General features: G+C 46.1%; 1 protein-coding gene across 1 annotated transcript in view; it reads left to right on the top strand.

The window, feature by feature from the left end:
* The window catches only part of sgcd (sarcoglycan, delta (dystrophin-associated glycoprotein)), a 90,289-nt gene that overhangs the window by 30,725 nt on the left and 32,149 nt on the right, over positions 1–27,415 (top strand). Inside the window, exons 3-5 of the mRNA XM_028420993.1 lie at positions 16,484–16,585; positions 20,253–20,340; positions 22,454–22,573. Of these exons, the coding sequence (XP_028276794.1) occupies positions 16,484–16,585; positions 20,253–20,340; positions 22,454–22,573 (310 nt within the window). The remainder of the gene's footprint in view (positions 1–16,483; positions 16,586–20,252; positions 20,341–22,453; positions 22,574–27,415) is intronic.

Here is a 27,415-nt window from a genome sequence, read left to right as displayed (position 1 = left end):
GGCTTCAGTTTTTCAGCCCTGGATGTTAGTGTCTCCTCACGACACCTGCTTGTTTTGTGAGCTGATAGGAGGCTAAAAATGAGTTTATTTTATGTTGTCTTCTGAAAAAAAAGATAAACAGCAATTGATTGTTGGAGTGAAAAAATAAATCTTGAATCAAAAGTCCTCAGATACAGTCTCGGGTTTGTTTACTGAACATTTCATGAAGCTGTTGAACAGTCATGAAACCACTTCTAGAGACAGCAGCAGGTTGTCCTGTGATGATGCCGCCTCCTTCTTGTAGCGTTCCTGCTCTTTTCAGTCACGTCTTTGCGGAAATAATTACTCACTGTGGGACAAATAAAAGTTGAACTTGCTGTATTCCAGGGAAAAAAAGTCTGACTCATCAGCAGCGAAGCCGTGCAGCCGCCGTGTCCTTCCAAAAACGGCTGGTTTTGGCCGGCAGGGTGGAGCTTCAGGTGGATTTATGGTTTCATTTCATTTAGCTTCATTTCAATCTGGATCCAAAGACCAAAGAGCTGCTCGGGAAGCGTGAGCTTCACCGTGTGCAGCAACAGCAGAGAGAAAGCAAACTTTCTGACCTTGTTGTTCTTTTTAAAATTTCATGAAGGACATAAAGAAAAACAAACGAGGCTGAAGAGTGCAGCTGGCCGGCCTCCACCCTGCTCCCCGCATGGGCGGAGGTTAATAGGAAAAAGTAGCTGTGAGAGATTTGGAAATATCCCGCCTATCATCATCAGCCTGCAGGGATTCGGACAAAAGGATGGATGATTTTCTCCACCTATTATTCACTATTGAGGAAGAAGAAAGTGCAGAAATATCCAATCTGTGCTGCTCTTTACGTATTCATATATTTATATCTGTCCTGCCTTGGATTGCATTGCCATGTGGCAATTTTATTTTCAAATGAAAAATAGCCAATATTTCTTATATATATATTTATACATATAAGTCCATTTTCCTGCCTTTTCATTTATTACATTTTTATGTGTGTTGGCTATGCATGAAAATATTCCTGGCTGCGGCTCTCCTGCCTGTTTAGTCCAAGAGTTTGTGCGGTGAATTGCGTGTGTGCTCTCTGAATGTTATCTCCCTACAAATCCTGAAGAAGCGCCGGGCGAGTATGACTGGAAGTTGTCAGCTTTATCTGCCACCCCTGCCTTTTTGATCTCTGCCTTATGGGGCTTTACTGAATGAAGTGAAGTCATGCATAAACACAGCAGACACAGAGCGATGCCCTCACACACACACACACACACAGGAAAAGTCAGAAAGGTGAGAGAAACACACACAAAAAACCCACAAACTAATCCTAACAGCTGGAGGCCAAATGAAGCGTCTGTCCTCTTATTGTTCAGAGGAAAAAATATACACAGCAGCAGCGATGAAAGTTTATGGGTCTAATAACGTTAATGACATATTTCTCTGGATTTGGGGGTCCGAATGTTGGTTCTGAAAGTTTCCTGTTGATGTGCATCAGTTCTTAAAAAGGTCTGATAGAAAGGAGGAGGAGGGCTGAAAGTGTGTGCAAACTATTAGAAGAGGAATTTCTACATCGTCTTCTTTAAAAAGACTTTTTCAGCTTGTTTCATCACAGATTTTAATCTGCAGCGATATTATTCCAGACTTTTTATGAGCCGTCCCAAACTTTCGGTGAGTGGAGTTCACTCAGAGTTTCCTTAATCACTGCTAATTAATCTGTAATCTAAAACGAACGGCAGTCACAGTCCATAGATCACATACAGCAGCTGACAGAGGTCACAGATTAAACAGCAGCAGATTAGAACATCCTCAATGAAACAACACCACAGCAGGGAGCTCTAAAGGAGACGGACCTGCTGAGGCCTTCAGTGCCTTCAGTGTATCTGTGGATGCTCTCATTCATCCAGGTCTTCGTCATTTCCAAGAGGGATTGCCATGAATTCACCCAGAAGAGTCGTCACCGTTGAATGGAATGCGTATTTATTTACAAGTAATTGACGATGACGCCCGTCCCGCTGAGGAGTCTAGGGCCCCCTGGTCAAAGGGGCGTTGGGGTTGGGGTGGATGCCTGTGAGACGAGAGATAATGAGGACGAGCAGAGATTTCTAAATGCGAGGTGATGTGACAAGGTGGCGGGTTATGTAGCTACTGTGATTGGATGAATGAAAGACAGAAGAGGCAGGACCAGAAAGGCGCATGTGAGAATAGGGCTCAGTCTTAAACTACAGTAAACCTCCCATGTTGAAATGATTATATAAATAATATATTACAGGTTTGTGCTCCTCCTCTTTGCCCGCATCTGGATTGACTGGGTGTTTAGGTGGATTCTGCCAACATGGTGACGGGTGGATCCCAACCTCTGGGTCACTGACACTTCATCAGTGACCCATCAGTGAAGTTGCAGATTATATTATAGATTATTCCAACATCCTGTGTGTAATTATTTGCTACTAATGTTGTATTTGTGACACGTATGTTTTCAAGCTCCTACACGTTATGCCTGTTTACACAGTGGCTGCTAGCGTTACGGCTAACAGGAGGGTTGTCTAGTGTTAATAAAACATTAACCCCTTGACAAACAAATCATGAACGTGGACAGCCTTTTCTGGTTGTTGACGAGTCATCACTACATCCAGTGGCAGTGCAGATGTTAGCTCCCTATCATTGAAAGCTTGGTTGTCAGTGTCAAAGCTGTCACTGCTGGTTAGCTAATGCTAGCTACTGTCAGACCTCCAAACCAACCAACCCAGTGATGTCACTGTCTCTCATGTCTCTACATGTTATGTGTGTAAATGAAATAGTTTTAATATCACCTCCCTGACACTGTTACACCTGTTGTTATTTTCAGATGGATAATCCATCTTTTCAATGATGCTAACTGCTAACTGTCGGGGTTTGATTTCCTCTTTAAAACTGAGAGAAAATCCAAAGTCTGTCTCACTCTGTGACCCACATACACATGAACAGAGTCCAGGGGGACCTTTAAGTGGTAATAAAGAGCACACGTGTGTCCATGATGCATGCAGCTGTCATGCTAATGCAGGCAGTATAAGCTGCACAGAGAATGAGCATCAGCAATAAAGTGTGTGCACACGTTTCCATAAGAGCGCTTTAATATTTATACACGCTGACATTAATGGAGCCGTGACAGCAGCTCTTAAATGAGTCATTCTTTGATGCACAGGCAGAAAACTCTGCCTCTGCATGTTGCAAACTTTTCTCCCTCTAACTCAGTATCAATCTGAAACTAAAATGGCAGTTAGCTCCTGTGTCTGTCCCCGTCGCTCCCTCCGCCTGTCTGAGAGCTGCTGGGCGTCTCTTTGATGGCACTCATGCCTTCCAGACGGGGCCATTCAATCTGAGAGCGGCCCTGAGATTCAATGGAAGTTTGTGCATCGTAAATTTCACTACACGCTGCAGAGGAGGGCAGGGTTCTTATCGAGGACCTCTTCCACGGCGTCGGGGAGCTTCGGGCGCCGCACAAAGACCTCATTTAAACTGTCTCTTCCGAAGAAAGGAGCAGGGAGGAGACGCAGATCAAAGGCAGAGCTGCTGTGGCACTGACTGAGCAGACTTCCAGGGAGGCGACAGGGAGGTTAGATTTCTTTAACAGATTTATCCAAAGTGGCTAACAGCTTCTCCACAGGCATTAAACACCTCAAAACACTGCAGTCTTTATGTTTGTAGAATACTTTTTATTAACAGAAGGCAGGTTCTAAACTTTAGAGACACAACCTTTGGAGTTTGGACTCTCCAATAGTCCCTGAATGCGTCTATAAGCTCACATTTCCATATTCATATCCAAAGCTCTTTATTCTACACGTCTTACAGATAAATTCTCCAAAAGTACATCAACAATATTCTGTCAAAAATAAAAAAAGTCCTCCTGTTGATGGCCGGGCGGGTAGAGGAGGTAGAGACAGAGGAACAAAGGATTCCAGGGTCTTTAACACACTAAACTGTGACAGTGCCTGAACCTCCTTCGATGAAACGTTGACACCAAGCTCCTCCAAGAGCCATAAAAACAACAAACGCTTCCAATTAGACCTCAGTTATTACTTCATTATTTAGAAGATAGTAGCTCCATTTTGACTACTGTCACAGTTTATTCATAACACAGTGTGTGTGTGTGTGTGTGTGGCTGTGTGTGGCTGTCGGGCCTATCCAGATGTGTTTTTTTCTGAGTGTGAACACCTCGAATCCGGCAGTATCCAGTTTGATTTCAATCCGGCTAGATCCACCTCTCGTGGCTCAAATGTGGCTCAGGTGTGAACGCAAATGTGGCGAGCGAATCCGGCTAGCGACATGCTACTTCCGGTTAGCGATGTGCTACTTCCGGTTAGTGATGTGCTACTTCCGGTTAGCCATGTGCTACTTCCAGTTCACAGGGCGCGACACGGGACAAAAAACCGCACGACGCACGCGCACACACGGTCCTACCGCGGCCTGAACGGACTCTGTATATTACGAGGCGCCACCTAGTGGTTTGAAGGACAGCAAACAGGCTAGATGAAGCCGGATTGAGTGCGGACACAAGTGTGTGCTAGCCAGATTTGAAAATAGGTCTGAACGCATCCAGCTTAAAGGCTGTCTGGGCTCAATCCTACTCTAGCAGGAATGACTTTCTCCAGTGTGAACGGGGCCTCAGTGTCTCTGCAGTGCAGGTTAAGTTTAAAAGTGACTCCATCCTGCTGATCATCTCTTGGTGATGAGAGCAGCTTTGTGTTTGCTGAGGAAGAGCTCGGACAGGATGATTCCGTTGTTAATGCTTAATGGAAATGGAAGCCTGGAGGCCAGCAGACACATACTCTATGCTGGCAGGCTGTCCACACACTTCAGTCCATGTTGGTGTATTTAAAGACTGAAGAAAACAGGAAGATCCTGAAGGACACACACTGGTTCAGACCACACTGACGATAAAGTCATAGAACAGGATGTGAGACTCAGACAGACACACAGTCTGTCCCATAGGGGGCGCTCTCCACATCGTGTTTGTCTTCATATAAAGTCATGTTGTTGGAACAAAGCCCTGCAGCCATCTTTAGTACTGATTAGTAGTGATTATGTTTATCATGTTGATATTGATCTGCAGTTTTGATAATATTCCTCGTCTTTTGGTGGTTTTTGGAGAGCTTGATGATTATTATGATTAAACCGAGGACCGTCACACTTACGTATGGCTGCGGGATCCAGAAAGTCTGTACGTCTATGTAAAGAGTTTGTGTGAACACAGACGTCTGCACAGAGGCTCACGCTCCTGCTCAGAAACCCTGTAGTCTTTTATAGATTGATTGATTTATTTGTTTGTTTTTGGGCAACAAATCTAATCAAATTGAGTCAACACATGAGAGCAGGCAGAATTCAGTTTAATAAAAAATCAATTTATTTGCATGATTAGCAAAGCAGGTTTATTTATACAGTGCATTTCATACACAGCGGCTGACTGTGCTGCACAAACACAAACTCACAGTACAGAAAATATTAAAAAATAAGAACACAAAGGACAAAATACAAGGCAATGAAAGGCCTTCCTACCATCAGACACAGATCAGGTGATATTAACCCTCACTGTGTGCTCTGATTGTGTGTTTGTGAATCCAGCTCGTGTACAATAACCCCCCCACATCCAGCCTGCAGGCCTGTGTATTCACACGTCAATCACTGCCAGCGTGGAGGCCCTGATGGTGCGCTGCCATGGGCCTCAGAGGCCCCACCATCCATCCCAGATGAAGATGAAGTTAATAGGAAATCTATCGGCCTGTGACACTGATGTGTGGCAGCCGCAGGCAGCGGGAGCAGAGCCGGAGTCTCTGACACACACTGTGTGACCTCCTTCTGTTTTGTTGAGAGGAGCTTTCTACGATGTTTGTCAGGAGGCGGCTAAACACTGAGGCAACGTTCATAATTAAAGTTCCCTCGGTGCATTTTTAAAACTTTTTGTTTTAGCATGCTGACAATCCTAAACACTAAAGTAACTTTGAGTCCTGTCCTGTCTTACATTAGTCTTAAACATTATCTGTTTTGTCATCTTCTTTAATTGGAACTTCGAAGGGTGGTTTTGCCATAGTTTGCCATCTTGATAGGGGGCGCTGTTAACGCTGGATTTCACATTTAACCAACAAAAACGGAGAAGAAGAAAATTCTCTCCAGCAACTCTCCAGCTAGCTACCAGCTAATAGCAAAGTGTCCCACGATCACGCTGCGGAGGAAAACTTCAACCTGTGAGCTAGAGGTTTTGTTTTTTTTGGGTGTGACGATGGCGTTCCAGTTAGCTAGCTAACGATGACGTCCCCTCACATAGTGTTTTCCTGGTGATATTTTAGGAAAGCAAAGTATCTTAAACTTTGCTTGTAGTAGCAGTAGTTGTAGCTCAGAAATGTGACGTTGGCTGCTTTAGTTAATAAAGGTGCAGATGATGCTGGTGTGCTAGCTTCCAAGCTACGTGTGGGTGTTACGGACCAATCAGCGTCCTCTGAAGAAGTGCTGTCAGTTCTGTTTGTGTTTTAGCAGCGACTGTTCATGAAGACTCTGCTGGTGTAACAGCGCTGACGTATTTGACGGCAGGTTTGGAGCCACTTGATCCTCATTTGGAGTCCGACATGTGGTCTCTGCTCCAGCTCATCACACTGTTCTCATGTCATTTCACACGTTGTTATTTTCAAATGTTAGATAAACCAGCTGGTGGGGGGGCAGCTGTATTCCTGTGATGTTCATTCTGTCCGATGTGCTTGTGGTTTAGCGGTGATTGTTTCTTCTGGTGTGATAATGCTTTGTCTTAGTAAAAGTCTCATTTCAGCTCATATTTTCCTCACAGTCCTGCAGACTGACAGGTCCTCTGCAGCTTGTTGATGTGATTGGTTGAAATCAGCTTTTTTATCTGTTATGTTGCTCACAGGCTTGTTTTTGTGTTCACATATTGCAGCGCTGTCAATATTTCAAGTGAAACACATACATACAGATGATGGCAGTAAAGTGCATGTGATGAGCTCAGCTTCCACTCTGACAGTGTTACGTGGAGAGGTTTACTCTTTAAAACGTAACCAAATCCAAACTGAGGGAATGAAACACAGTGATTCAGATTCCTCTGCATTAGTGTGGACATGAACTCTGCTGCTGTCTGTCTGTGCTCGATTGTTTTCATCTGATTCTTTTGCCGGCCTCCCCCTCCCTCTCTCTCTCTCTCTCTCTCTCTCTCTCTCTCTCTCACTCTCTCCCTCTATCTGTCTCTCTCTCTCTCTCCCTCTCTCCCTCTGTCTCTCTCCCTCCCTCCCCCTCCCTCTCTCTCTCTCTCTCCCTCTCCCTCTGTGTCCCTCTTCCCTCTCTCTCTCTCTCTAACCTCTCTCCCTCTCTGTCTCTCCCTCTCTCTCTCCCTCTCTCACTCTCTCTCTCCCCCCCCTTTCTCTCTCTCTCCCTCTCTGTCTCTCTCTCTCCCTCCCTCTCCCTCTCGCTCCCTCTCTCTCTCCCTCTCTGTCTCTCTCTCTCTCTCTCCCCCCCCTCTTTCTCCCTCTCTCCCTCTCCCTCTCTCTCTCCCTCCCTCTCCCTCTCTCTCCCTCTCTCCCTCTCTGTCTCTCTCTCTCCCTCTCCCTCTCTCTCTCTGTCTCTCTCTCCCTCTCTCTCTCTCTCCCTCTCTGTCTCTCTCTCTCTCTCCCTCTCTCACTCTCTCTCTCCCCCCCCCTTTCTCCCTCTCTCCCTCTCCCTCTCTCTCTCTCTCTCTCCTCCTCTCCCTCTCTCTCCCTCTCTCCCTCTCTGTCTCTCTCTCCCTCTCTCCCTCTCCCTCTCTCTCTCTCTCCCTCCCTCTCCCTCTCTCTCCCTCTCTCTCTCTCTCTGTCTCTCTCTCCCTCTCTGTCTCTCTCTCCCTCTCTCTCTCTCTCCCCTCTCTCTCTCTCTGTCTCTGTCTCCCTCTCTCTCCCTCTCTCTCTCTCTCTCCCTCTCTGTCTCTCTCTCTCTCTCTCTCCCTCTCTCCCCTCTCTCCTCTCTCTCTCCTCCCTCATCTCCCCTCTCCCTCTCTCTCTCCTCTCTCCCTCTCTCCCCCTCTCTCTCTCCTCTCTCTCTCCTCTCCTCTCCCTCTCTCCCTCTCTCTCTCTCTCTCTCTCTCTCTCCCTCTCTCCCTCTCTCCCTCTCTCGCAGTCGGCCATGTTTCGCCTCATTTGCGCTTCAACACTTCGCCTCTCCTTCTCATTTTCTCTCCACCCTTATCTTGCTCTCCGTGTTTATCTATCTATTTTAGTCTTATCTCACTCTGACTTCATCAGCACCCCCCCCCCTCCTGCTATCCTTTTCTTTCATCTTTCATTCTGGGGTTCTCCCCCCCCCCCCCCCCCCTCCTGCTTTCCCATCCCATTGATGGATGATGTGGTGCCGCGTCGAGGGCCTCAATCAGAGGAACGAGGGGGGGAGTAATCTCAAAGCCAATTCCGCTGATAGCCATCACAGGGTGTTGCTACATGACGCCGCAGCTATCACCTGTGGAACGGGAGAATGGGAGCAGCCTCCAGGTGGTGCTTCGCTCAGGCTGCAGGACAGACGGGGGAACTTTTGTTGTTGTTGTTGTTATCAAAAAGATCAATTGAAAAAGGTATTAGTTTGGAGTTCGGCCATCTTGGCTTCCCGGCAGGCGCGCGGGGCCAGCGGTGGCTGATTGAAGGAGCACTCAGTGATGCAGCATCGGCCGGGGAATGGATTGCATTGTGCCTGTACAACAGCGCTTCATTTTACTCCGCATGTGCGTGTTGGCAAAAGGCTCACAGGTGGCCAGAGCGCGCTTTCATGTACTCATTTGCATTTGAAATGTAGACGCAGCTTCTGCTGGTAAATGAGAGAATAAAGGAGAGAACAGCTTCTCTGTTGTTTACCTGTGGCACACACACACACACACACAGTGTGTACACCTGAGTAATAAGGAAATAAATAGTTGTGCAGTTTTATTTCTTATTAAATGATTTTGTTTGTAAGTCAGACTTCTGAGAGTAAAAGTCAGAATGAAGCAGGTTTCCTGCCAAAAGTCCGTTAGTCAGGTGTGGAGGGGGAAAACCTTAACAAGTCACATATAGCCTGTGTTAGTGACCTTAATGAAACAGATGTTGCAGTGACTGTGTGGATACATGGGAGGGGTGAGCGTTAGTTAGGCAGGCGTAGTCACAGTGGGGGGCCTTCGTTGTCAAGGCGACCACACTAACTATATCGTGCTGAGGGAATCCCTGATAAAGCCTGATTTATCGGGGCCCGGTAGGAATGTCCCGTTAGCTCCGCGGCCTGCTGGTGATGAGTGTGTAATGTTGCTCCGTCAGCTCTGATAGGTGCTCAGACACACGCCTCCATGTGATGCCTCTGAGCCATTCGTCATCACTCGCTGACATGCTGGAAGGATGTTTAAGCTGCCTGAAGGCCAAGATTTACACGGACAGTAATTTAAATCCACTAATCCGCAGTCCCGCATTATTTCTTCTTTTCTGATTGTTATGTCATCATGGAGCTGACTGGAAGTGACTGACGGCAGGAAGCAGCACGGGCGGGTTTCATCATGCTGTGCCTGAAAGTTAAGGTTTTGTGGACGTAGGGAAACAAATGCATGAAAGGCTTTGTTTTGTCTGTTGCTGCATCCCCTGTTCAGGAGAGAGACTGTCTGAAGTCCCTGTTCAAAGGCTCCTTCACATGCAGCCGAGACAGACCGAATGACTCTGAAAGATTTCAGCTCGGCCGCTGAAGCCACGGTCCAGTCTGGAAGCCATTAGCTGCAGGAATCCACGTAAACACGGCGTCTTTCAGACTCGGCTCAGTCATCTCTGGGTCTGGGAATGTGTTTAGATGGAGAAAATACAACACAAGCTGTAAGCATGTTCACTTCTGCTGTGAAGTTTGACATTTTAACATCTGTGACGTCTAAGACAAGACTGGGGAAATCAATCCGGCTAGAGCGGGATTCGGGCCGTATCTGGATAAATCTGGATTGATTTGAAACTCTCTAAATAAACTGCTTTTTGAACTGGAAAAAAACAAAAGAACGAGCGACACGAGACAAAAAAATGCACACGCAGTCCTACCGCGGCCTGAATGGACTCTGTATATTACGAGGCGCCACCTAGAGGTTTGGAGGACAACAAACAAGCCGGGTTAACCTGGATTGAGCGCAGACACTTGTGTGTGACGTATCCAGCTTAAAGGCGATCTGGATTCAAGCCTACTCTAGCTGGACTGAGTCTCTCTCCAGTTTGAACGGGGTCTAAGAGGATTGACTGACTTTTGGAGTCAGCCCTTAAATGGTAATCTGAGGGACTGTAAAAACACAACCTTACCCAACAGCTGTCACTTCAGAGATGTGAGGGGTAACATGTAGACTGAAGCTGAATATCTGTGGCTGTGTGTGGTGAGTGTATCTTCTGTCCTCACACAGAATCATAACTTAGGCTCAATATTTATTTCGACATGTAAACATCGAGCTGCATCTGAAAGCCTTTAGGTTGTAGACCCCCTGTGTTGTGTCTTTGATCCCAGAATAAGTCGTCCTGTGTGGGAGTGACCAGACACAGATTGTACCTTTAACCACACACAGGTGTGGTTATGCAAACAGTCTCCAGACTCCTCGTAATATCTTCCCCTGGAGACGTCTGTGTTTGCTCTCGCTGTAGGTGGTGGCTTGATGCATATCGATGCAGACGCTCAATAACAGGCCGGCAGCTCTACATTATTGACAGCTGCGACTCTTGGCTGTCTGAGGATGCCAGCTTCAGAGGAGAGCGTGGAGGAGCGCGGCGGGCAGGCAGAGATGGGCTGGATACCGATAAGAGCACAGATATGAGCCGAGTGAAGTTCATGTTACATCAGTCTTTATATTTCCTCCTCCTCCTCCTCCTGCCTCTCTGCTGGAGCACAAACAAATCTGGAGAATAACGGAGGGAACTCAAGGCACAAATGTTATTTACAAGATTTTTCTCATAGAGCAGGTAAACACACACACACACACACACACACACACACACACACACACACACACACACACACACACACACCACTCTCGCATGAGCTGCATGCACAAGCAGGCGCACACTCACAGGGATGTGAGGAAACACACACACAATATATTCTCAATAGCTATCCAGCTGATAGGGTGGTGACAGTGGAAGCAACGCTGGCTGGAGTATAGATCAGTTTAGTCCTCATTGCAGCAAACGTAGCAGAGAGAGAGAGAAAGGATTAAGGTGGGGAGAGTGTTGGATGAGCGGGAACTTGTGTGATGAATTATGTCCGAACCTCTCACAGCTTCAGACAAGCGGGGGGAGAAAGACCCAGATAACTCCTCCAAGAGGCTGCAGTGGTCCCTGACAGTGGAGGACACGATATTCCTGCTGCTCAGCTGGCTTAGGTCCTGAGAACTGATTCAGTGAAGTTTCTGTGGAAACAGCGAAGTTACTTTCTTAGTGATGAGCTCTGCTGCACTGTCACTCTGTCACACACTGACTCATCGAGGCTAACTTTATATCATCATCCAAGACAGAAGGATGACCTGTGGAGTCGATTCACCACGCCACCAGTGAGGAGAAGGAACCAGACACTGGTAAACTACCACAGGACACTGTCTCTGAGCCACATCAGTCTCTAGGAAACACAGAGATCACATCTCATCATACCGGCTGCTGGTGGAGGGTTTCTATACTAGATGATTCTTCCTCACTGGATGGACTGAGGTCAGACCCTACACTGACTCACCACACCATCTAGTGGTTCAACGTGGTAGTGTGCAGGGGGTTTGTTCCACAGTTAGCTGGTTAACATGCTAGCTTCACACATGTAGGTTGTTGGATGATTTCTACAGCAGTAAACAGTGCTGCTAGCTGTTTCCTCACTGGTAGGACTGAGGGCAGACTGTGGTATTACAGCTTGCAACTATCTGGTTAGCATGCTAACTTTGATCTGGATGCTGGATGGATGATTTCGATACTAGACGTGGACACAGCTAACTGCAGTTCTCCCTGCGTGGACTGATGGCAGACACGGTGATACAGTGGCTCATTACACTTTCTGATGGTGCAAAACAGTGTTGTGCAAGAGACTGCGGCTTGTAGCTTGTCAGCATGCTAACCTCAGTATGAGCAGATCTTGGATTTATTGCTAGCTGTATGGGTTTCCTTAGCAATGGAACAACAATCTCCTGAGCTAATATAACCATCACTGAAGCTGCTGAGAGCCTGAGTATGTATGTTTTGTTATTGTTGGATGTGTGCATGTGTTATACGTGCAGACTGTGAACACACATTCCACATGCTGGTACAGTGAAGGCCCCCCATCTGCCTGCCCCCCCCCTCCAGTCCTGCATCTCTGTGGCTTAACGTAGCAGCGTGTGTGGAGTGAAGCTTTACTGCCCGGACAAATTGCTGTTCATGAGTATTCATGCCTCAAGTGGAGGCTCCTGTTTGCAGCATTTCCAGATGAGAATTTATTTGAATGACCAGCTAATGCAGCATTCGGAGTTTGGTAAGGGGACTGTGCACAGAAAATGTTTCCGCTCCTCCGTCATCCATTTTTCCGAGTGTGAGTGTACAGAAATACTTCTATTTTAACCAATCCACCCGTCTGTGCCGGCAGCAGGATGGATTGGTAGAAAGAGAAATAAGCTTTGTGTGCTGCACACATACAAGGCTTCTTTTTATACTGCACGTCTATTTCTTGTATTCTTGAATAAGCAGTGACAACAGTGCTGTCACATACACTTAAAACATGCATTGTGCTGCAGAGATACCTGCTCAGCTCAGCATGCTTCCTGCCTAAAAGCAGACTGTACCCTGGTGTGTTGTAGTACATACTCAATGTGAACATTGGAGCAATTATATCAGTGTCTAGTATTGAATCACCCAACAACCAACCAACCTGTATGATGATGTGCTGCATGGGTTAAGGATGTGTGATGTGTGTCATGTTGTATGTATGAACTTTAAATTATTATAATAATTAATCATTAATACCTGCTGCCCACCTCAGCTCCCTGTCACGCTCTGGACTCTGCAGTGCTGCCAGCACAGACTAGAACTGGCAACGTGCTGGGTGTGTTGGTGAAGATGTCAGGGGATCAGATAAAAAAGTGAAGGGCAGCCATCAGTTAGGATGAAAAATATTCATGGCGTGTTTGTCTGAGCGTTATTATCGAAGCGTCTTTATGGTCAGATTGACGGCTGCCATCTGAATCGTGTCATTAGCTGCTGTTTGTCATTTGACTCTGACAGCCAGGTTATTTTAGATTTTATGCCGCTCGGCTTGAGACACATTCCAGATGAGGTGAACTGACAGAGAACAAATGACGTGATGAAGGGAAAGGGGACGATAACAACCGTTCATGTGACCAGGCGAAAACTGACAAACAGGATCATCCAGAGAGGGGAGGAGGAGGAGGAGGAGGAGGAAGCACACCTGAATGTTCAGAGACCTCTGTCGTGGCCGGAGCCGTCCTGAATTATTCATCGTGGGTTGCCTCACTGTGCTCGGTGCACTGCAGAGAATATAAAAGGAGAAATATTCATTCTGGGGAAATATTATTACACCATATTTCCACTCCAGAGCCGCTCCTCCGATGTGAATTATGTCATATGAAAATGTTACAGACAGCAGATACTGTTGGCTGCTGAGCTTCAGAAATGTCTGACCACTGCTGGTTGATATCCGCTGGTCTGCTGTGCAAGAACTGCAATTCCTTCAGTGTCCACTTGAGGGCAGCACCAATAGAGAGCCAGTCCTCATAGGGATGTGCCCCATGTGAGGCAGGTCATTGTTGCAGGCTTCAGGCTTCGTATGTGTTTTTGTGGCCATGGAATCTGTGTAGCAGCAACTGTTGGTTCATAAAGACTTCCTCTGGTTTGATAATAGTTTGTTTCAGTAAAAGTTTATTTATGCTCATATTTTTATTAAGATTTATTATTATCTCTCCTATACAGACAAGTGCTGCTAGTTACATTTCAGAGATTTGCTCTTTTTAACTAACTTTTTGTTTGTTGGTCTGATTGGACTTCTCACCAAGCTTTTCTCCAAGCCCTGTCCTGATTGGTGGATTTTACATATTCAACACGACCACATGAGGCGGAAACACCACTTCATCTCTTCATAGATGTAAACAAATAAGAATGAACAGACTATGACCTCCTCCACCCAGTCTTTCAGCCTCAGAGGTTGCTGTTCGATGAGGACGGGCTTTTAATCCGCCTAACATTGTCTCTCTGGTTTTAAAAGCATTAGATCAATCCATACTAATGTGAAATGGACAGAGTGTAATAGTGGAAAAGCATGTAGTCTGTTTCTGAGGACACTACCAAGTGCATAAATTCCACACTCAGACATCGAACACTGAGATAAAATGGCACGCCGTAAATGCAGTGCACTATTTAGAAAATAAGAATTGATTTTAGCCTCAGTGGGTCTTTTAATGTTTCTCTCAGTGCTGCTGAGACAGTCACATCAGCCTCTTTGTCTCGCTCTCTCTCTCTCTGCCTGCTGGTTGTAGATTGTAACATGTTAAATATCTATAGCATGTAGACTTCCTGTTGTTTTCGCGGAGCTGTGACTGTGCTGCCTTAAAACAGCGTCCTGCAGAGAAGCTCTGTTCAGAGAATAAAGGTCTGCTCTCTTACAGTTGGATTTCGTCATCAAAGTTGGGAGAAATTAGTCTTTGAGAAATTGGTCTTTGTGTGAAAAGCCTGCTGATTTTCCACCTGGGGGTCATTCACAGGCGCAGCACGTCCAGGATGCTGCCCCCCCCCCTGCATGTTAATATGTTTTCCACAGTGTAGGGGGGGGTTACATGGAGGCAAAGCGTCCTCAGCTACGTTGGGATTTAAAAGGTCCTGATCTCCATTTGCTCATCAGAACCTGAGGGATCAAACGGCAGCGGGAAAATAAAAAGTCTTTGTAGGGAAAGATCACATGGGCAGATAGCTGGCGTTTTTGTCTTCCTCCAGACATCGCTTATCTCTGAGACGATCCAGCGGGGGAGCTCATATAATATATATAATGACTGGATGGAAAGTGAAAGGTCAGGCCTGTGAGCGGTGTTCGAATCAAAGCGGCCTCTCAGCACATCTCCTCTTATCACTGCTGCTTAATATCCTCTGGACTGTTGTGTGGCTGTACACAGCTTGAGACAACACACTGCACTGACTCCACTCTGACCTGACTGCACTGTTTTATTCAGCAGTAAGAACCATCTGAAGGAGATGAAGGACGTGGTTATAGAGATGAACTCATTTATAATAACTTCCTCAAAACACTTGCTGTGACGTCCTGCACCTTCAAAATGAATTGTGCAAAACTCTCCCTGTGTGTGTCGAAAGCGTTTCGCGCATCAACGGCTTCTTTGCACGGGTGATACTTCCACAAACTGCCTGAAACGCATTGCCGCAGATTCTAAGTACTTCGTTTCAAAAGCGGAAACGCGTTAACATTGACAGCCCTAATACATATATATCCGAGTCCTGATCGGGAGGCAACATCCGATTCCGATCAAGTCTGAAACCATGTAATCAGGTGATCGGATCGGGACATCCCTACTTACAGGCTTGTTAAAACTAAAGTCTGCGTGGTAGTTGAGGTGGAGCTGCATCGTCTCAGTTCCGCCCAAACACTTTCTTTTTTAAGACACTAGCTTGGCTGCTACATTGGCTGTTGACCGTGATTTTTTTGTGGTTTTTAGGACGTTAATAAAAGTTTAACAGGGTACAGACGTCCCAAACTGTCCACACTGGCGGTACGAGTTGCATGTTGTGTTGTTGTCCTTTTTGTCGTGTGATTACTGGTCACGTATGAGTCCACCATGGCTTCTAAAGTGTGCAGAATTTCACAGCATCCTGTTTTATTTTGAGATCTTTGATTGATTGATTGATTGTTTGATTGATTGGTTAAAGCCTGATCAGGAACACTAGCTGCATTTTAATATGAAAACACATCATTTGATATCGTATTTGTTACAGTTCATGTTGCTGTGACACGCCGACACAGATGATACGTTTTGATACTGTATATGCGTGTGCACCATGTCTCACTTTGCTATGCTGATGCTGAAGTTAAGTATAAACCAATATCACTGGATTAAAACAGATTATGAGGGATTAGAGCAGTTGCTCAGTCACACTGACAGTTTAATGTGTGCAGTTTGTATCTGCTAATCTGTGTGCACCACATCTTTCCTTACACCAACAGACGTGTGTGTTTTTGTGGATGCGATATTTAGCTTTAATGTTTTTCTCACACACACACATGTCTCTGTGTAGACAGGTGTGTGTTATCAGCTGCAGCTGACAGGAGCGACAGGTGTTGTCCTGTTGGTTCTGAACTTCTTGTTAATCCCAGCTGGACTGTTTAAAAATTTAAAAAGTCACGCACATCATTCTGTGTCTCCAAGATAAAAGCTTTCAGTTTCAATGGTCGCATCAAAAGCGTGTCTTTTTAATAATAATCAGTGCTGAATATGGATGGTGTGTGGATAAAAAGAGGAACTGACGGCTCTGTCTCTTCTTCTCCTTCACAGGATGGCATGGGCAACCTCAAAATAACAGAGAAGGGCCTGAGACTGGAGGGGGACTCTGAGTTCCTCCAACCCCTCTACGCCAAAGAAATCCAGTCCAAACCAGTAAGTCACATGCTACAAGAAACGTCAATACACATTCACACTGTGCCCAGTCTGCTCTGCAGGATGACAGTACAACATTTGTGCATTGTGTCTGCAGATCTCAAGTCAGCCAGTGTAATAAAAAAAAAATTTTGTTTTGTTAATCTTGGTTTGATGAACAATTCAAGTATTCGGTTGTAATCAATAGTTCTGAATTTTTGCCATGTGACTGTTGATCACATGTGAGTCAATCGTGGCTTACTAGCTGAGCGAAGGAGGGGAGAATTTTTTGTGTAAAGGGTTAATTTTTTAGAGAATTTTTAATTGAAATATATAGAAAAGAACAGCTGTTTTTCTTCTGATTAAGCAGATGTTTGTTTTGATGTGCTGCTGCTGACAGCATGTTGTCATGTAAGTTCTTCTACACAACCTGAAAATGTGCAGAGGTGTGATAATGGCGTTTTTCATGTCAGAACAACAAGACAGGTGGTTGTGTTGTCGTCATGTCAACATATCATCAGAGCACCTGTCACTTCGTGTAATTTCCCTCTATAATAACATCAACATAAACATGGCCGCTACAACTTCAGGCAGGAAATCTGTGGTACTTACCATCATGCACACACTGCAGGAGGTCTGTGTGTTCACATTAACAGTCTGAGGGGCTTCCCTCTGTCTCTACAGCACCTGCAGGAGGACATGAGGATGATAAAGGAATTCTCTGCCTCTGTCTCTTAGTCTCCTGCTGTAATAATCAGCCTTACAGTTATTGGACGGAAGCCTCTGCTTTCCAGGACAGGGCTGAGAGGGAGGATGAGGGGTGGAGATGGAAGACGGAGGAGGAGGAATAGAAGCAGGGAGACAGATGGAGGAGGACTGAATTATAACAGGGTGGGGGTGGGGGGGCATGTTTTGACAGCGGGAGGCCACCAAGTTCAACAGAGATTCAAACGAGCACACCGCGCTCACAGTGTGATATCATGGCTCAGTAAAATATTCATATTTAAAGGAAGTGTTCCAGGATAAAGATGGATCGACTCAGACAGGATGTGTTGCTGTATGAACATGTATCAGCACAGCTACAGCTAGCATAGCACCACGAGGAGGGACGGGGACACTTACAGTCCTGCTCCACATAAAATATAAATATTTGTTGCTGCTATCATAGTGCAGAGGATGTCTCCTACTGTAGTGTCCCAAGGAGGGAGATTAAAATACAACCAGTGACAAGATACCAGCCCTCCAGTGGCCACTGGAGGAACTGCAGGGTTTGGAATAGAACAGAGGCATACAAAGAGTTCTGCTAACAACTGGGACCACAGTTAGTATAAAAAACTAAAGAGGAGGAGTTCTGCTCATACGCTTCTGTGAAGTATGAAAAGTCCAGAGAAGGCCAAAACAAACTTTGTTTTTGGATCTCTGCCAGACGACTGCAATTCCCGCCACGTGCCGTGAATTGGGCCGCGTCTCTGTATTGGTCAAGCCCATACTGTTTTGGTTGTTTTACGGACTGCCTACCTGTGTACCCACCTAGCTAGCCTGCTTTGGACTCTGTGTGTCACATCTGGGGCCCATCTCCATGTGCAGTCCAACATTTGCTTTTGTTCTTGCCATCTCGAGAAGACAAGAAAAAGTTATCTGTTTGTGGAGTATGTAACGAGCTTAACATGAGTACGCCACTGAAAAGGCCTCATTTCTTCCAGTTCACTCACCTTTGTGCACTGGATTGTAGGTGATGAGTGTGCACAACTTTTTTTTTCAAAGTGTGGAAACATAATATTCATCTTAAAGGCTCCGTTATGTAAGCATGAAAAAATGTAATGTTACAAATAAAGTATATCCGTCAAACAGCAGCTGAGCAGACCGTGTGACAGCTCACCGCTCTGAAGGAAAGTGCACCTCTTGTTAATCCTGATTCCATCCTGTTGAACAGTCCTTTGGCTGCACCCGATGGCATGACCTCCTTGACACGGGTGATTCACCCACTTTTTTGGGCTTCTTCTGGTTCCATCTGTCTTGTGTGGACTTGCTTTTGCCGCCACAGTGGATCAGAACTCTGCAGTGGATTCAGGAGGCTGGATCCCAGCCAGATAACTTGTAGCATGTCCCAGTCTGAGGAGTGTGTGCATGATAGACACAGATAAACGTCCCTTTTCTGGAATCTTAAAAGTCAAGCTGACACTCTGAAATGATGGTGTAGTTATCAGCTCCAACGTCACATCCAGCACACATCTCATTGTCGTTGTAATAACTTCCTGCTTGTAGTGTATCATACATGCACTGTATTTACTGTGGGAACTTCAATAAGTTCTGCAAGAGCCATAATGTTATCAGTAATACACACACAAGGCCTATCCCCTCCTCGGCTGCGAGCGCAGCACAATGGTCAGGCCGTTATCTCTAATTAAGAAGTTGACTGAGGCATGAAGATTAGCCGGGCACAGGAAGAGCGGGCTGTCCAACGTGATCAGCCTTACAGATGGGAAATGGAAGTTATCAAACAGAGCAGGAGGCTGAAGCACGGCTGACAGTCCGTGTGTCATTGACTCTGAAGTCGCACCTTTGTGTGTCTGTCTGTGGGTGCACTTTATAATATCAGAGCCAAGGCTGCACACATTGGACCACAACCAATCAATAGCGCTTCAACCTAAATGCTAATAACCTGATGATGACAGAGCACAGAGTGCAGCTGAGCCTCATAAGAACATCATTAATTAAGCTTGTAATGGTCAAAGTGTAGAAACAGGATCCTGAATGAGTTTCTCCAAAAGGAAAAACAGTTGGTTGAGCCACATTTTATGAAAGTCCATCCCATAGTTTTACATGACAACCTGCTGACATCACAGGAGGAAAGGTCAGGAGGTTGTTTACAACCCGCCAATCAGCCAGTGTGTCCACTGTGAGTGGGGGATCCACCTTCCATTGCAACCAGCATCCTGTGAGGAAGTGATGTCAGAGCTAGGTGCATATTATACGTTTTTACTGTTGGTTCATCGAGACTTTTCTTTTTAATTGACTGAAGTGACTCGTCTTTTCCTCACAAAGACGACAACAATCCTCTACAGACTGCTGCTAGCTCTTAAAGATTCCTCCCAAGGTTCCTGTTTGATCTGATTTACTGACAGTTCATCCAATCAGCTGCAAGCTATCCTCTACTACCGCCAAATGGTTTTTGGAACAAATCTGTTGCACCTCCGAGGAGGTTAAATACAAGTTAAAGTAACCGATCAATCAATACCGTGTCATGCCCCATTATTTTTTTAGGGTTTGTCAGAAGTACTGTTGGGGAACACTCACAAATCTGCAGGCCATCAGAATCCATCCTCTGCGGATCCTTGAACGTAAAGGATAGATAGTGTCTAGAACCTGGAGCCTTCCAGCCGATAGGATGCACACAGTGGTCAGAACATCACAACACTTTTCTTTGAAAGTGAGAACTTGTGCCACTGAGGTCTAAAGACAGAGGTAGCATGTCTTGTGGTAAAGACAGTAATCTCTAACAGTATTGTATGGTTGGGGTCAGACTGGTATTTTTGCAAAAGGTTTAGTTCTTTGGATAGTCACTGTGTATCATGAAATCTGTCTGTTCTGAGTAAGAGCTGTCGGTGCTCTGTCTTAAAGGGCCATAAATATTTCAATAACCACTGCACCTCAGACTGAATAAATAACCCGATCAATCTCTCCACAGGACAAACCGCTGTACCTGCAGTCATCCAGAAACGTGTCCGTCAATATCGTCAACAGCAACAACCAGCTGCTCACGCAGCTCGTAACAGGTAAGACTCAGCAGGACCAACACGAGCTGCTTTCATGTTGCTGATTGATCTCTCTCTCATCCATTCAGCCTGCACACAGTACAAAGCAGCAGCCTGCTGCCATTTTAAAGGTGTAATTTGTAGTTAGGATGTATGTGTCTGACAGATGAAGGCCTCAAAGGGTCATTAAATCAGCATGGAAGCAGAAAGATAAGCTGTGGAGTGGAACCGGGGAACTAGAAAGTAGCACTAAGCACAGAGCGGCATTTCATTTAGAGGTCCTGGTAGCCCTGGCCTCCAGCTTTAGGCACCACTAAACCTGGTCCCTGCAGGGAGCAGAGATCATGCAGCTCATCCAGCAGATCATCATGTTGGTTGGAGGATTTCTGTACTGACTCTGACTACCTCTGTGATTGGACTAAAGGCTGATGGCTCACTCCACAACCTGGTGGTCCAAAGTTGTAGCACACAGTGGATTGGTCTACAGCTGGTGACCAAGACAACACTAACTCAGTCTGAGGACATACTGGACATTTCACAGGCTCACTAGATCATCTAGTAGTTTATAGTGGTGTTACACTTGTAGTTTTGTGGTTAGCATGCTAACCTAAGCCTTACACAGTGGTTGATGGAGGATTCCTATACAAGACACCAATGGTGCTAACTGAATATCCCTCTCTGGTTGGACTGGCAGAGTAAAACCTCACTGGCTCACTACAGCATTTAATGGTTCAGAGTGGTTTCACATGAATGAACATCCGTGGCTAACTGGTTAGCCATGGATCAGCAGATATCTCTGTAGTACAAGCTCTTCCAACTGGGATTAATAAGGTGTTTCTGATTCTAAAGACATAGACATTACTAATGGTGTTCTCTCTATCAAGCACATTCATGTTCCTCAGAGGATGAACCCTTTGGATTTGACACCGGCTCTTTCTCTTAGACATGTCTACGATCTGTGGCTAGCTGGTTGATGTCCCTGCGACACAGTTCTTTGCCCTCTGAATGTCTCGGCTTCCAATGATGCGTTGTTCTTTTATTTGACACCGACACGTTTATCCTGGGACCTTGTTCTAGGTTGCAGGTTACAAACCGCTGCTCTGACTGCCAGAAGTCATTGTCATAGTTCCATACGCAGACATGAACACATGGTGACGGCTTCCTCTGTTCTGTTTAGCTGTGCCAGCAGAGACCTCCGTCACCGCACCATGTAAATCTGTGATCACACTTTCTCTTCTTACAATCCCCCAATCTCCACCTGTCACACTCTAATAGAGTTCACAGTGTTTTTTGGATGGAAATCACTTTGTGTAAACATGCACAGGAAGCGTCTCTCACGTTTCAGACGTCTGCCCTCCGGGTCTGAGGAGGAGGCAGACGCCGTCTGCTCCACGCGCCTCTGGTGGATGAGTGAGCGCTGTTCATGTGCAGGGAGGAACCTCACATCCCAGACGGAGAGTGACAGAATCAATTGCACGCGTGTCAATCAGTCACCTTCTGTGTCGAGCGTTTTCTGCCGCCGCGTGAGACAAAGCAATTTGAGCTGGAGGAGCTGTCTGTGTGTTTTCTTGTTTGTTGTGACACCGGGCGCAGCTTCAGCGTCTTTCCAGCAGACTCTCTGTGAAATGTGTCTCTATGATATGCTGCTGCAGCATCCCAGGAAACAGACAGTGTCACCATCATTACAGGACCAGGAAGAAAATGGCAGACGATGTTGATGTTGTTGATGTTGTGAGCCAATTACATATTTGTACCAAATTTTGTACATCAAACAGTTAATTAAAAATGGCCGACTTCCTGTTGGGTTTAGAGCATGGCTCCTACAGACAATGTGGTGTTACACAATGTGAAAAGCAGCCAGGGGGTGATTCTTTTTTAGGTGGCGCTGTTGAGCCTTGGTCACCATTATTATTATTATTATTATTTATAAATTTTGGTCTTGTGAATTAAAGAATATTCCAGTTTGATGCATTTGGCTTCCAGGTGAAAATATTCAACTGCTCCTGCAGGACATGTTAAGCTTCTTCCACTTGGATGCATTTTAACTTTTCAAATTCGGAGGTAATTCAGTAAGAAATCAGCTCCTCTTTGATGTCTCCCCCCTCTCTCCCCTCTCTCCTCTCTCTCTGTTTAGGATCCAGTGGAATTAATGCACGAGGCAAGATGTTTGAAGTCAAAACCCACTCTGGGAAGGTCCTCTTCTCTGCTGACGAGCAGGAGGTAGTGGTGGGCGCAGAGCGGCTTCGAGTGATGGGTGAGTGACCAGCTGACACAGGCAGAGGCTCTGATGTTGAGGAGCCAGGCGGTGAAATCGATGGTGGATGATTGGGTCCATTAATGTCACATGTTCAGTCCGTGTGGGTGCAGTTATGGCTTTCTAGTGGTGGTGAGGAGTCTTTTTTGCAATGTTTGAGCATCGTGTTTGTGCAAAAGCTTTATTTAAATTTGTTACATTTTGAATTGATTCATTTACTTTGAAACTTAGATCTGCTTCTTTAAAGCTACAGATTACAGATAAATCGTAGAAGTTTCGTCCAGTGACTGCAGGTCGACGAAGTCGTTTCCGTTTCCCAAACGTTCTCCGTAAAAACGGCGTCGTTCAGTAAATGTGTGCAACACTTGGGGTTGAAGGGGAGGTGGAGCTGTGTCATCATCGTTTCAGAAAAGCAGTGTTTTGGGCGTCCACACATGGACATGGAAATGGAGTTTTCAAACGTATCCACCCTGGGACCAGTTACAGGATACGGCCTCAAGCACAGAATAGAACGTTTTTTCCTAAACAAATGATGCATTCATGGACTATCAGGAAATCTGTGGATGCTCTTAGTTCAAAGTCTGATAATTAGTCAGATTGACAGATTCTGGCTGTGTTTAGATAATGAACTCATCTTCTGATGATTTATAAGGTGCCCTTTTACTATAGTCGTTGTTGGAGGTATTCAACAAGTTTTCCACCTTAGCTCAAAGAAGCACGCACACACACACACACACACACACACACACACACACTACACACACACACACACACACACACACACACACTACACTGTAACGGAGGGGAAGAAATGTGTCAAACTCAAACACAATAAATGCAAAGTCGAATAATGTAATGCTTATATTAGCATCATAAGCAGTGAGTGGTGCAGGGAGGACTGCTCAGATCTGCGCTGGTAGCACTCATGTATGAGAGCTGTAAGACGACAACCAGCAGGAGAGGATGAGGAGGATTTTCTCAGCAGAGAGAGAGAATATTCAGCTCCATGAGGACAGTGTGGCAGCAGGACTCAGATGACATGTAGTCCTTTAGACAAATGAAGTTTGTGCTTATGACGGGATATAAGTGACGGAGGCGTCCTGACAGATGATTCCTGTGAAAGTGAAGGGGTGCAACGCAGGGACGAGAAGGCAGAAGGAGAAACATAAACAGAGCGTCTGCACACAGCAGCAGCCTCCTGAGGTCTGGATGGAAATGTAATCTGCCCCAAGAAGGCTTCACAGGCCTGGGTCACAGGACCGCTGCAGTCGCTTCAATGAAAATTAGACATGGAGTCCAGCCTGGGGTGATTACTGAGCTGAAGACATGTCACTGCTGTGGAAAGGAGGGTTATTATGATGAAACCTTAGTTCATAGTTCATAGTGCAGAAACAGTGTTTTTAAATTGTCACCTGAGCTGAGCTCCACCTCCTCCTTGCGGGGGTCTGAGGGTGTTGGTCTAAATCATGTTGATTTCCTCCCATAGCGGTCTCAGTGGAGATCAGTGTAGTCTCCAGAGGCCGTCCCCTTCATGCAGACCTCACTGTGGCTGCTCACACTGTGTGGATTCTTCCTGCTGGACCCACGTCTCACCCATGGAGAAATGTCTCAGGATCCTCAGTACAGGCGGACTTCAGCCCTGAGCAGTTTGAGAGCTCAGTGAGCTGGTGGCTCGGTCATTTGGAGTTTGTGCATGTTCCTGGGAGATACCCAGCTGCTGCTTAGTGCTGCGTTATTGGATCATGTCATGGATCTTGCCCGGGGTCTCCTGTGTGCCGACAGGGCTCATCTTCTCAGCAGTCCTCACCATGCTGATGTCCTCAGCAGGATATTGAGAGACTGAACGGAGGCTGATGTTGTCCATTTAGAAACACCACGAAATGTGCTGCTGTTACAAAGACAGTTTTTTATAATGATAAAATGTTGCAATAACCCCTGGACATTAGGGTTTGTGTTGATTTTCTAGTCCAAAGGTCAGTCAGTGAGGCTCTGGAACAGTTTATTAACTGGACCTGAGCCTGTGGAGTGAACAGACGTTATGATACGGTGTACAGTAATGATGATGCCATGGAAACAGCTTCCACCGCAAGCAGAGAGAACTTAAATACTGACAAATACTGTAAAATACAGCAAAACTGTGCACGTGAGCGAGGCGTGCAGAACTCAGCTGAGTTCTTCATGGCTGGTTTCTTATGTTCCTCACTCACCCTCTCAGCAGAGACCTTGTACTGAGCTTAATTAAGACTCAGATTTTCTTTGATTCGTCTTTTTTTTAGATTCTTCATTTCTTTCATTGCCCTTTCTCCTCTTATTTCAAATATCTCATCTTGTTTCCTCCCTGTTCACTATTGTGCTTCCATCTGCCATCATTCACTGCCACTCCTCCACCCGCCCGCTCCGTCAGTCCGTCCTTTCAGTTTCATTAATAGATAAACAGATATGTGAAGAGCCTCTTTCTCTCTGACACACACCTTTCACAGCCCTCTGTGTGAGCAATTACTCTTCATCCTCATCTACATTCATTTACATCCTTCCCAGCCTCACTGAGTCAGAGTTCATTACTGTCAGCCACCTCGGCGAAGTGCTCCTCTCCACAGATGGAGGCCGCTGACGGAGGGCGACGGGGAGAAGTGGCGGTGTTTAATGGAAGCCTGCAGGCTGTTTCCAGGCTGGTCTCTCTACCTGTACTGTCAGCCTCTTATCTTGGTCATCAGAAGTGCTGCTATACATGCACAACTGTCTGTATATCCATCCAGATCAATTCATATGATAATAATACCTAATATAATATATGTTTTATGTAAGCTCTACATCAAGGATGAAACTAAAGGTGTCTTATAAAACAGTTTCTGCATGCACCTCTCCATAAGAAGCTGGCAGTAGACGTTTCTTTTCATCATTTTGTAAAGACAGCTTGTCTGGAATCTGGGAATATCAGAATGATGTTGGGACGTTCTATGATTGAAACGTGCTCCTCAGAATTACAGTGAATCCCTTCTCCATATGTGCTGTAAAGTCACCTCTGATGGAGCTGATGCGGAGATTCGGGTGTCGTATCATGATTTGGTGCACACAGCCAGCGGGCCTCACTAGAAAGCTTGGGGTGATGAGGAGAGATGGACGCAAAGCTGCTATTCTAATTAAGTACGACACATTTTTATGCATTTATTTGTCACACAAGTAACAACAAACAACACCTCGCTGTGATAAAGACTTCCAACACAAAGGGCTGCCACTTAGGACTAAATGAAGAAATAAACACAAAGATGTTTAGGATAAACTTGAGTTTTGATCTTGCTCAAAGTGATTTTAGATGCTGTTATTGAGACAACCACAGGGGAAGTATAACTGTGATGTAAACAGCAGCCTGTGCAGGCGTGCTGGTGGCGGCAGGCTGAATGGGAGCTGTTGACTGTTGCTGTCTGCGGCTGAATCCCGTCTCAGGTGTCTGCTGTTCGTTTGGCCTCCTTTGTTAAATGGAAAAAGAACAATGTATTCTGTCAGAAGTGGAGTTCATCTGACTGGCAACTCCGCTGAAAATCTTCAAACAAAGGGCCGTAGCAGCTATTAGAGATCAGACGACAAGCCGAGTTCAAAGACAAAAACCAGATGAAGCAACATCATCATGAAATAATAAGGGAGCGCACTCAGGTGCTCGGCGCTGAAACTCTCGGGGCAGACCGTGGGTCTGTCTGCTGAGGCAGCGGCTGCCGAGGCGTCTGATTGGCCTCGTCACTCCGAGCGGCCTCAACAAACGGCTGTGGAGATAAACGCAGTAATTGGAGAATCGTGGGCGCCTGATCCCTCCGTGTGCCTGCACACAGTGATTCTTCAATGGAGTCATCATAACAGACATCAGAGCATCACAGGGATCACCTGTAAGTGTGAATTACAACAGTCCCTGTAAGAACTGCAGGTCTGTATAGATCTGTCCTGCACTGCTGTTGGCTGCAGGTGTTCCTGATCAAGACTCTTTACTGGTTTTGTTGACATCTTTTGGACAGATTTCACAGTAAATATCCATTTACACCATGTCAGGCCCACAAGTTCCCAGAGGATGAACTCTTTGAATTTTCCATCCATCCATCCATCATCTGAACCCGCTCTGTCCTGCAGGGTCACAGGGGCTGGAGCCTATCCCAGCTAACTATGGGTGAGAGGCAGGGTGCACCCTGGACAGGTCACCAGTCCATCGCAGGGCAACATGCAGACAGACAATCATTCACACACACACTCACACCTATGGGCAGTTTAGAGCACGTCTTTAGAATGTGGGAGGAAGCCGGAGCACCCAGAGAGAACCCACGCAGGCCCTGGGAGAACTGCAAACTACACACTGTTGTTGTATTTCAACTCCAGACTGAAAACACACTGAGGTGGATTCTGTTGTGTGTTTCCATGCGCCTGAAAATGGCCGATGTTTATGCTTCCCAGACGAGCACACATGCCTCGCGGCTGTGTGAATAATGACCGTTGTCTCTCAGTAGAAACATCTTGTTATGGCACTGCAGAGAGGAGCGTTTCTGACAGCTGGGATGGCATCACGCTTCCTGCCTGCTGTAGCTGCTTGGTAACACAGTGAGCTGCAGGTTTGTCACCTCGTGCAGAAGTTAAGAACAGGAGTGAAACAGCAGCTGCTGTCTGTCCTCCTGCCCTCTTTGAAGGGACTGAGGAGGCGTATAAAGCTGCCGCCTGTCATTACCGAGGCCATCGCTCCCTCCCTGCCAATGAAATACATAATTATCTCCTGCATATAACTTTAATTGGCCCAACTGAGGTCATTGGAAATCCATGATTGTGCTATTTGCAATCCAGTCAGTGACGCCGAGCGGCTCCCAGCAG

The sequence above is a fragment of the Parambassis ranga genome, chromosome 14, assembly GCF_900634625.1.
Source record: "Parambassis ranga chromosome 14, fParRan2.1, whole genome shotgun sequence".
Taxonomy (NCBI): Eukaryota; Metazoa; Chordata; class Actinopteri; family Ambassidae; genus Parambassis; species Parambassis ranga.
This window is presented reverse-complemented; position numbering and strand designations above follow the sequence as displayed.